Source organism: Diceros bicornis, chromosome 33 (assembly GCF_020826845.1).
Source record: "Diceros bicornis minor isolate mBicDic1 chromosome 33, mDicBic1.mat.cur, whole genome shotgun sequence".
NCBI lineage: Eukaryota > Metazoa > Chordata > Mammalia > Perissodactyla > Rhinocerotidae > Diceros > Diceros bicornis.
The window spans coordinates 24,734,140-24,746,571 of record NC_080772.1 but is presented as its reverse complement, the minus strand read 5'-3'; the positions used below and the strand labels follow the sequence as shown (position 1 = coordinate 24,746,571).

At 33.5% G+C, this 12,432-nt stretch overlaps 1 protein-coding gene across 1 annotated transcript in view; it reads left to right on the top strand.

Moving 5' to 3' along the window:
- C33H8orf89 (chromosome 33 C8orf89 homolog) overlaps window positions 1-11,148 on the top strand; it is a 48,003-nt gene extending 36,855 nt beyond the window's left edge. The window contains exon 5 of the mRNA XM_058528880.1: window positions 10,884-11,148. Coding sequence (XP_058384863.1) covers window positions 10,884-11,032 — 149 coding nt within the window. The 3' untranslated portion in view covers window positions 11,033-11,148. The remainder of the gene's footprint in view (window positions 1-10,883) is intronic.
- The last annotated feature ends 1,284 nt before the right edge of the window (window positions 11,149-12,432 follow it).

Genomic DNA, 12,432 nt, shown 5'->3' with positions numbered 1-12,432 from the left:
GAATACCATCCCATTTACAATTGCAACAAAAAGAATAAAATACCTAGGAATAAACTTAACCAAAGAGGTGAAAGAGCTGTACACTGAAAACTATAAGACATTGCTGAAAGAAATGGAAGAAGACACAAAGAAATGGAAAGATATTCCATGCTCTTGGATTGGAAGAATTAACATAGTTAAGATGTCCATACTTCCTAAAGCCATCTATAGATTCAATGCAATCCCTATCAAAGTTCCAACAACATTTTTCACAGAAATAGAACAAAGAATCCTAAAATTTATATGGAACAACAAAAGACCCCAAATAGCAAAAGGAATCCTGAGAAAAAAGAACAAAGCTGGAGGTATCACACTCTCTGATTTCAAAATATACTACAAAGCTATAGTAACCAAAACAGCATGATACTGGCACAAAAACAGAGACACAGATCAATGGAATAGAATCAAAAGCCCAGAAATAAACCCACACATCTATGGACAGCTAATCTTTGACAAAGGAGCCAAGAACATACAATGGAGAAAAGAAAGTCTCTTCCACAAATGGTGTTGGGAAAACTGGATAGCCACATGCAAAAAAATGAAAGTAGACCCTTACCTTACACCATACACAAAAATTAACTCCAAGTGGATTAAAGACTTGAATGTAAGACCTGAAACTATGAAACTTCTAGAAGAAAACATAGGCAGTACGCTCTTCGACATCGGTCTTAGCAACATCTTTTCAAGCACCGTGTCTGACTGGGCAAGAGAAACAATAGAAAAAATAAACAAATGGGACTACATCAAACTAAAAACTTCTGCACAGCAAAGGAAACCATCACCAAAACGAAAAGACAACCTAACAATTGAGAGAAGATATTTGCAAACCATACATCTGATAAGGGCTTAATCTCCAAAATATATAAAGAACTCATGCATCTCAACAACAAAAATCTAACAACCCAATTAAAAAATGGGCAAAAGACCTGAACAGACATTTCACCAAAGAAGCTATACAGATGGCCAACAGACACATGAAAAGATGTTCAAAATCATTAACTATCAGGGAAATGCAAATCAAAACTACATTGAGATATCACCTCACACCCTTCAGAATGGCTATAATTAACAAGACAGGAAACAACATGTGTTGGAGAGGATGTGGAGAGAAGGGAAGTCTCATACGCTGCTGGTGGGAGTGCAAACTGGTGCAGCCACTATGGAAAACAGTATGGAGATTCCTCAAAAAATCAAGGATAGAACTACCATATGATCCAGCTATTCCACTGCTGCGTATTTATCCAAAGAACATGAAAACACCAATGCGTAAAGATACTGCACCCCTGTGTTCATTGCAGAGTTATTCACAATAGCCAAGACTTGGAAGCAACCTAAGTGCCCATCAAGGGACGAATGGATAAGGAAGCTGTGGTATATATACACAATGGAATACTACTCAGCCATAAGAAACGATGAAATCCAGCCATTTGTGACAATATGCATGGACACTGAGGGTATTATGCAAAGTGAAATAAGTCAGAGGGAGAAGGTCAAATACCATATGATTTCCTTCATTAAGTAGTAGATAATAACAACAATAAACAAACACATAGAGACAGAGATTGGATTGGTGGTTACCAGAGGGGAAGGGGGGAGGAAGGAGGGAGAAAGGGATAATTTGGCACATGTGTGTGGTGATGGGTTGTAATTAGTATTTGGGTGGTGAACATGATGTAATCTATGCAGAAATAGAAGTATAATGATGTACACCTGAAATTTATACAATGTTATAAACCAGTTACTGCAATAAACAAAAAATTTTAAAAAAAATAAAAATAAATAAAATAAAATTAAACATAATAATTACATTAGATATAAGTAGACTAAATATTTCAATTTAACAAACAAAGACTATCAGACTGAGAAAAATAACTTTATACTTCTTACAAGAGGCACACCTTAAATATAAGGCAAGAAAATAAAAAGTATGAGTATGGGGGCTGACCCTGTGGTGTAGTGGTAAGTCCAGCTCTGCTTCGGCAGCCCGGGTTCGTGGGTTTGGATCTGGGGCATGGACCTATACCACTCATCAAGCCATGCTGTGGTGGTGACCCACGTACAAAATAGAGGAATATTGACACAGATGTTAGCTCAAGGCTAATCTTCTTCAAGCAAAAACAGAGGAGGATTGGTGACAGATGTTAACTCAGAGCGAATCTTTCTCACCAAAAAAAAAAGTACAAGGATGGAAAAATATAAACCATGGAAACACTAACCAAAAGAAAGCTTGTGTAGCTACACTAACATCAAACAACATAGACTTCAAAGCAAGAAGTATTATGATAGATAGAATGATATTTCACAGTGACAAAAGGGTTAATACAACAGAAATATTTAACCATCTGAAATTTGTATGCTGTAATAACATAGACTTAAATACATAAAGATAAAAGTAATGGAACTGAAAAGGAAATAGACAAATGCACAATCATTATGGTAGATTTTAAAACAAATATCAAGTGAAATCATATAGCGCGTGTTCTCTGACCACAGTGGAATTAACCTAGAAATCAATAACTAAGGATAACTATAAAATCCCACAGATGTTTGGATATTAAGAAATGTACTTCCAAATAACCCATGAGTCAAAGAAGAAATATAATGGAAATTACATATGAACTGAATGATGATGAAAATATGATACATCAATACTTGCGGAACGCAGCAAAACCATAGCTTATAGAGAAATTTACAGTATGAAGTGCATGTATTAGAAAAGAAGAAAGGCTTAAAGTCAATGATTTAAGAATCCATCCTAAGAAGTTAGCAAGAGAACAGCATATTAAATCCAAAGATAATAAAAGAAAGATATAATAAAGAGCAGAAATCAATGTAGAAAACAAATATTCAATAGAGAAAAATCAACAGAGCCAAAAGTTAGTTTTTGAAAATTTGAATAAAATTGATAAATGTCTAGCAAGGCTGATGAGAGAGAGAGAAACACACACACAGAGACACAGAAATTACCAATATCGTAAATGAAAAAGAAATCATTACTACATGTCCTGTAGATATTAAAAAGATATTGAGGCCACTGTGAATAACTATGCCAATAAATCTGACAATTTAGATAAAATAGATAAATTTCTTGAAAAAAACAACTTATCAAAATTGACACAAGAAGAAAGAAAATCTGCATAGTCTTGTCTCTATTAAAGAATTGAATCCTTCATTAAAAACCTTCACACAAACAAAAAACTCTCAGCTCAGAGGGTGCCACTGGTGAATTTTTCCAACATTTAATTTAAAAAAGCAATGTTACATCACTTCTTCCAGAGAATAGAAAAAGAGGGAACTTAATGACCCGTTTTTTGAGGGCTCATAACCTTGATTCCAAAACCTGACTTTGGCATTATAAGAAAGTAAAATTATAAACCAATCTGTCTTGTGAAAATAGAGATAAAAGTTCTAAACAAAACATTATCAACTCAAATTCAGCGATATTTAAGGAGGATAATACGACACAATTATGTCAGATTTGTCTAAGGAATGTGCAGTTGGTTCCACATTATAAAACAATTGGTGTCATTTGTCTTATTAACAGAATGAAGGAGAAGTCTCTTATGTTCACTTTGATATGCAAAAGATATTTTGATAAAATTCAATATTCATGATTAAAGACACTTTTAGCCAACTGTGATATAGAAGAGAACTTTCCTAATTTGATAAAGAGTATCTTCAAAAAACCTACAGCGAACAATACACTTTTAAACGACTAATAGGTTAAAGAAGAAATCACAAGGGAATTTATAAAATATCTGGAGACAAATGAAAACAAAAACATAACATATTAAGAATTATAGGTTGCAGTGAGAGCAGTGCTAAGAGAGAAGTTTATAGCAGTAAGTGCTTACATTAAAAAAGGGAAAAAGATCTCAAATGAGCAACTTAACCTTACACCTCAAGGAACTAGAAAAAGAAGAACTAAGCCCAAAATTAGCAGAAGGAAGGAAATAATAAAAATTAGAGGAGAGATAAATGAAATAGAGAATAGAAAAAAAATTAACAAAACCAAGATTTACTTTTTTGAAAAGATCAACAAAGTTCACAGACCCTTAGACTAACTAAGAAAAAAAGAGAGAAGACTCAAATAGCTAAAATTAGGAATGAAAGAAGAGACATAACTGATGTCAAGAAATAAAAAGGATTATAAGAGGCTACTATAAACAATTATGTGTCAACAGATTGGGTAACCTAGAAAAAAATGGATAAATTGATAGAAACATACAATCTTCCAAGACTGAATCATGAAGAAATACAAAACTGGTCAGACCTATAACTAGTGAGGAGATTGAAGCACTTATCAAAAACCTCGCAACAACGACAGCCCAGGATCAGATGGCTTCACTGGCAAATTCTACAAAACATTTAAAGAATTAATACCAATCCTTCACAAACTCTTCCAAAGAACTGAAGAGGAGAGAAAACTCCTTAACTAATTCTATGAGGCCAGCATTACCCTGATACCCAAACCAGACAAAGATACAATAAGAAAAGAAAACTACAGACCAATATCTCTGATGAGTATTGATGCAAAAATCCTAAACAAAATACCAACAAACTGAATTCAACAGCATATTAAAAAGATTGTACACCATGACCAAGTGGGATTCATACCTGAAATGCAAAGATGATTCAAAAAATAAAGGATGGTACAAAAAATAAATCAATATAATGTATCACATTAACAGAATGAAGAACAAAAACCACATGATCATCTCAATGGATGAAGAAAAAGCATTTGACAAAATTTAACACACTTTCATGATAAAAACAGTCAACAAACTAGGAATAGAAGAAATTTACTTCAATGTAATAAAAGCCATATATGAAAAGCCCACAGCTAATATTACAGTAAAATGGGGAAAGACTGACATCATTTTCTCTAAGATCAGGAACAAGGCAAGGATGCCCACTCTCGTAACTACTGTTCAACATAGTACTGGAAGTTCCTACTGGAGCGATTAGGCAAGAAAAAGAAATAAAAGGCGTATAAATAAGAAAAGAAGAAGTAAAATTATCTCTGTTCGCAGAGGACGTGGTCTTGTATGTAGAAAACCCTAAAGATTCCACAAAAAAGACTGTTTTAACTAATAGACAAATTCAGCAAAGTTTCAGGATACAAAATCAACACTCAAAAGTCAATTGTATTGCTATATACTAACAATGACCAATTTGAAAAGGAAATTAAGAAAACAATTGCATTTACTATAGAATCAAAAAGTATAAAATACTTAGGAATATGCTTAACCAAAGAGGTTAAAGACTTATACACTGAAAACTACAAAATATTGCTAAAAGAAATCAAATAAGTTACAAATAAGTGGAAAGACATCTCACGCTTGTGGACTGAAAGACAATATTGTTACGATGTCCATGTTATCCAGAGCAATCTACAGATTCAATGCAATCCCCATCAAAATCCCAATGACATTTTTTGCAGAAATAGAATATCTATCCTAGAATTCGTATGGAATCTCAAGGACCTTGAATAGCCAAAACAATCGAGAAAGAACAAGGTTGGAGGCCTCCTACTTCCTGATTTGAAAACATACTACAAAACATACTTAATAGTAGTTAAGATGGTATGGTACTGGCATAATGATAGATACGTAGACCAATGGAAAAGAATAGGCAGTCCAGAAATAAAACTTTGCATATATGGCCAAATGATTTTGAACAAATGTGCCAAGACCACACAATAGGGAAAGGACAGTCTCTTTGACAAATGATGTTGGGAAAACTAGATATCCACATGCAAAAGAGTGAAATTGGACCCTATTTTACACCATATGCAAAATCAACTCAAAATATATTAAAGACCTAAACATAAGACCCAAAACTATTAAACTCCTAGAAGAAAACGGGGAACCTTCAAGACATGAATTTGGCAATGATTTATTGGATATGACACCCTAAGTACAGGCAACAAAATAAAAAATAGACAAATGGGATGGCATCAAACCTAAAAATTTCTGCGTATCAAAGGAAACAGTCAACAGAGTGAAAGGCAACTTACAGAATGAAAGAAAATAATTGCAAATCATATATCTGATTAGGGGTTAATATCCAGAATATATAAGAAACTTCTACAGCTCAATAACAAAAAAAAAATAACCTGATTAGAAAATGGTCAAAGAAATGTAAATTAGAAAATGACCAAAAATGGTCAAATTGAATATATATTTCTCTGAGGAAGATATAAAAATGACAAATGGCCTATTCAACATTGTACTAAAGATCCTTAACCAGTTGAATAAGGTAAGAAAAAGAAATTAAAGATACATGGATTGAAAACTTATTTTTTATACATGGCATGATTGGATATTTAGAAAATCCAAAACATTCTAGATTAATTATTTGAATTAATAATCAATTTAGTAAGTCAATAAACAAAAATTAGTTGTTGCTCTATAAATGAGGAAAAGCAATTACAAAATAAAATTCTAAGATATTATTTGCAATTGCACCAAGCAATCTCAATTGCTTAGGAATAGACATAATAAAAGTTGTGCAGGGCCTTTACACAGAAATCTATGAAGCAGTACTGAGAAAAATTAAAGACCTAACTAAATAGACAGATATACTTTTTCCATAAATGGGAAGACTCAATATTTAAAGATCTCAATTCTCTACTAAATGATCTCTAGATTCATGCAATCCCAATTAAACCTCAGTGGGCTTTTTTTAGGTGGAAACTGATCTGGCAATTCTAAAATTTATGTGGAAATACAAAGAATAAGAAGAGCAAAGACAACAAGGTAAAAACAAAGATGAAGGTCTTATGTTATCAGATATCAGTTATCAGATATCTTATAAGAAAACAATAGTCATTAAACCAGTGTGGTATTGGTGCAAGGACAGACAATTAGACTAAAGGGATAGAATTGGGAATCCAGAAACTGATTCACATATATGTAATCACCTGATTTTACAACGAAGGTGCCACTACAATGAATTGAGGAAAGGATTGTCTTTTCAATTGAATATCCATGTGGAATGAAATGAACTTTGACCCCTATCACACACTGTACTCAAAAGTCAATTCCAGATAGATAATAGACCTAAATGTGAAAGAAAAAGAATCTACAAGTTGACATAGGAGAATATCTTCATGACTTTGGGACAGGCAAAGATTTCTTAAATATGGCACAAAAAAAGCACTAATCAAAAGGGAAAGATTATTAAATTGAGCTTCATTAAAATTAAGAACTTCTTTTCACTAAAAGACCTATTTAATATAGTGAAAAGGCAAGTTGTGGAGTGGAAGAATGTGCTTGCAATTATATATGTCCAGCAAAGGACTCATATTCAGTATATATAAAGAACTCCTACAAATCAATAAGAAAACGTAAGTTTAAAAATGAATAAAAGACTTGAATAGGGAGTTTACAAAAGAGGATATTCACATGGCCAGTAGCGTATTAAAAGGTGCTTAACATAATTTATTATCAAGAAAATTAAGATTACAACTCCATACCACCTACCAGAAATAGCTACACTCCATAGACACTTACCAGAATAGCTAAAATGAAAATGACTGACAGTACCGAGTGCTAGGAAGGATGGGAACAATTGGAATGCTCATTACTGCCAGTAGAAGTGTCAATTGGTATAATGACTTTCAAAAATTCTTTGGCAGTATATATTAAAATACATGCTTTATGACTCAGCAGTGCTACTCCTGGTTATATACCCAACAGAACTGAGTGCACATGTGTACCAAAAGAAATGTACAAGAATGTTAACAGCAGCCCAGGCTGCTGAAACAAAAAGACCTCCACACTATAGTGGTTTAAATAAGATAGTTTATTTTTCTCTAATTTCCAAAGGTGAGTGGCCCAAGCTAGTGAGGTCTACTCTGTCTTGTCATTCAGGAACCCAGAGTCATCTTACCTTGTTGCTTCACCAACCTGTAGGGTTTTGTCTTTGTTTGCAAGGGGGTCATTGCCATGTCTGAATCCCAGCCAAGGGAAGGAAGAAAGAACAGAAATCTAGGGTAAGAGGATTATAATTTAAATCAAACATAACCAGAAAGTTGCACCTTTACTCATATCTCACTGGTCCATACTTATTAACAAGGCTATGCTTAGCTCCAAAGCAAGCTGAGAAATGTAATCCCTACCTGGATGGCCATGTGCTCAGCTAAAATTCTGTTGTGGAAGAAAGAATATAAAGTTTTGAAAGAATAATTAGTAGTCTGCCACAATTCTTTTTTAATTAAAATTTTTAACTTTCTATTGCAGATATTTGGAAATGTAGTTAATTTTTGCAATTTGTTCTTACAGCCATCCACCTTGCTAAAGTCTCTTATTATTTCCAGTTATATATATATAAAATGTAATATATATATATATAAAATGTAATATATATATAATTATATATATAAAATTTTGGGTTATCTATGTAGATTATCATAATTGTCTGTGAATAATGTCAGTTTTGTTTCTTCTCCAAATCCAATGTCTTTATTTTTCTTATTTTACTAAACTGGCTAGGACCACCAATACAATGGTGAATATGAAAGAACAGTAGGCATTTTGGACTTGTCTCTGATTTTAAAGAAAATGCCTTTAATGTTTCTCATTAAGAATGATGCTTGCTGTAGGTTTTGGGTAGATATCCTTTATCAAGGTAAAGAAGTTCTCTTTAATTTGCTAAGAGTTTTTTTTTATTTTTATAAATGAGAGTTGAATTTTATCAATTTTTTTTTGAATTGATTGAGATGATCATGTGATTTTCTGTTTAATTTTTCAATGTGAAGAATATAACATTTGTAGATTTTGTAATGTTAAGACACTGTTGCATTCCTTGGAAACATCCAATATAGGCATGATTTACTATCTTTTTATGTACTGCCGTATTTAATTTGCCAGTATTTTGTTTCGGATTTTCTGTGATGTTAATGAGTGAGATTGCCACTAATTTTCCTTTTTGTCCTGTCCTTGTCTGGATTCAGTGTCAAGATTATAATGGCTACATGGAGTGAATTGGGGAGTATTCCAGTCTTTCTGCTCTCTGAAGGATATGCCCGAAAATTGGAATGATCTCTCTCTTGAAAGTCTGATAGAATTCATCTGTAAAATCATTTGGGTCATTTGTTTTCTCTGGAGGAAACTTTTAATATTGTTTCAATCATTTTAATTTTAGGACTCTTAAGGCATTCTAATTCTTCTTCAATCAATTTTGGTAAGTTATATTTTCTAGAATTTTTTGCTTTTCATCTAAGTTTTCAAATTTATTGGCATAAAGCTTAGTCTTTGCTCTATCTGTACTTCTGTCACTCTTCTCCTAATATTATTTATTTGTTCCTTCTGCTTTATTTTCTTGATTAATCTCACCAGAGGCTTTCCTTTTTTATTAGTCTTTTCAATGAAGAACTCTTATCTTTTTAAAAGTCTTTCTTATGGTAAGTTTGTTTTCTACTTCATTGATTTCTCCTCTTTTCTGTATTATCTTTTTCCTTCCATATTCTTTGGGTTTATTCTTTTCCTAATGTATATCTTATACCTAGATTGTTAATTTTCAGCTTTCTTTTCTAACATAAGAATTTTAAGGTATAAAACTATGTACAACTTTTGCTGCATCGCACAAGTTTTGTAATATTTTCTTTATCATTTAGCTACCAGTATTTTTAATGTTTATTATGATTTCTTTTTTGACTGATAAATAATTTAGAATGTGTATAAAAGTGTCTAAATATTTGATAATTTTTAATTTATCTGATTGTTAAAAACTTCCAACTTAATTGCATTAGTCTGTATGATACCAATTCTTTGAAGTTTTTTGAGGTTTGCTTAATGTCTAGAATCTAGTTAATTTGTAGCTAGAGGGTCTTTCTAGGTGTCGAGTCCACTGTGCTGCTAAGAACAGGAATCCTGATCGTATTCTTTCCCTCGACTCTCTCTCTCTCTCTCAACTTCCCATTCATATTACACGCTCAAATAAAACAAAACAAACAAAAGATAACCACGTTGGAGAACTGAACACAGCTTTTTTGACACTTGAAACTGTTTGAAGTTAAATAATAGTATTTTAAAGCAATATGGATCATTATATTATTTTCAAAGGCTTGTGTATTTCTAAATAGAAGTATTTATACATATTTACATAGTTAGGGCAATATGTAGCAATTACATAGAAACTTTGAATTTGATGGATCCGGTTCAAATCCTGCCTCTAACAGTTACTGGGTATTTGCCCTCAGGCAAGTTTTTTAGCCTTAATAAATCTTTTTTAAATCTGTAATCCAAGATAGTACTAGTTACCTACTTCGTAGTGTTGTGTGGATGAAATAGATGAAGAGCACTCAACATAGAGAGGTCATTCAGTTAAGTGTTATCTATTATTATTATTACTACCACTCTATACTAGAAGCTTGATTAATGCTGTTTCGGTTAGTGAATGACTTATTTTACATTACAATTTTACTATTTTACTTCACTTAGCATATATGAGAAATGGTTTTATTTGGAGAAAATTACTTGATAAGCGTATAAAGTATGCAACAAGTTAGTTATGGAGATTGTGCCTCTTACTTTGGAATAAATTCCACAGCCATCCTATGTTTTAAGAAGCACATTACAGACACAGATTTAGTTTTATATAATTAAATACAAGCATTACAGTTTTCTTTTAGTCAAATATTTTTTGAGAGGACTTGCTATCACAGTCATTTTAGAAAGTAAGCAGTGGCATTTCTGCTTCAAAGAATGTGTTCTGTGAAGAACTAGTTGTGTTTAGTGTTCACTTGATGAATGGAGATTTTGTTTGCACTGTATTTTAGAGAATATCATTCATGTGGCTTAATTTAATTTTAATATCTGAGCTTTTTTTCTTCACAGGTTCTGGCTTCAGCGATCCTCTCACTGGAGCATCATCTCAATACTTACAGAGACTTTCCAAAATGGCCATATTGGAGTATGATACCATTCGTCAAGAAACAACCAGAAAATCAAAAAAGGGCAAGAAACGAGAGCTACGAGACTGCTGATTAATATCAGACGGTGTGATCTTTCTTCACTGACTTTTAAGGTTTATATTTTTTTCTTTTCTTTTTTTTGATATGTGATATGATGTGCAATTATTTACATACAAATGGAAATGTAAATAGGAAATAAATATTTATGTTACATACAGAATAATTTGTATTTTGTTAACATCACAAAGAGACATTTAAGTTACGGTTTACGGGGACATAAGCATAAGAAAAATTTTATTCCATGAATTTTATGCACATTGATTATATTTTTTGATTCAATTGGATAAATGTTTTTTGAGTGCCTGTCTGTACAATGACATTTGCTAGGAGCTGCAGAAGATTCAAGAAACAGTGAGTTCTTATTGTTGGGGTTAGAAGGCACCCAGCTTGAACCTCTCCTTTTCCCTGTCTGAGTTTGAAAACAGTTGTGAGATAAATATTCAAGCAGATGAAAATCTTAGCTTTGTTTGCTGATAAAACCTGGAAGGGAAATCCTGGCTTCAATGTGTGGCGACAGTGGCCTCCTAATACTGAACTTTAGAAGTGGGCGAATGTACAGCCCACGTAGTGCCGACAACCTCAGGCTCGCCTGCGGAACCAGGGCCTTTACTGCCAAGCAGAACAAAGCATCTCCACCGTGTAGACAGGCAGATCCAGGAGGGGAAAAGGGGTGGGGAGATGCTTACTCCATCTCTGTGGGGAGGAGGAAGAAGGTCTCAGTCAGGAGGAAAACCCTTCCTCAAGAAAGCCTGAGGAGTGGGGGAGAAGTGTTTGTCTATACACCTCCCTGAGAAACAAGGAGAATGAAGGATACCAGTGACTGTGATCCAGTGGAGGGGGATATGGGCCATAAGAGAACCACAGAGTGTTACAGAGGTTCAAGAACAAGGCAGTAACATCCAGAGGGTCAGAGAAAGCTTCATGGAAGATGCAGTGTTTGAAATGGGCCTTAAAGACAGGAAAGATGGAGAGAGAGGGCATTTCTTGAAAGATGGAATAACATAAGCAAAGACACACCATGCATTTGGGAATGACGCACTTGGCTAGAGCTAGTGAGTATAGGGCAAGTGTCATAAATTCACATACCTACAGGCACCAATCCAGGACCGGATTGAGTGACACCAATCAGGTGAAGGTAAACTGGGGCATGTTTCTCCATTTAAAAGGAAACTCACTGCCTACCTTCAGCCCTTTGTGTCATGCATGAATGGTGGCCCAAAGTTGCCAAATATTCTCACTTTTCGTGCGAAACCAGACTCTGGATTTTTATGTTGAACTTTCCAAGGTGTAAATGTTAGCCACTAATTCGAAATAAGTAACTAATTTAAAATTTATAAAGCCAATGTGTAGCCCAAAGAAAAGTACCTGTGAAAACTAGATCTGGCTTTGTGGAGCCATTCATTTATACAACC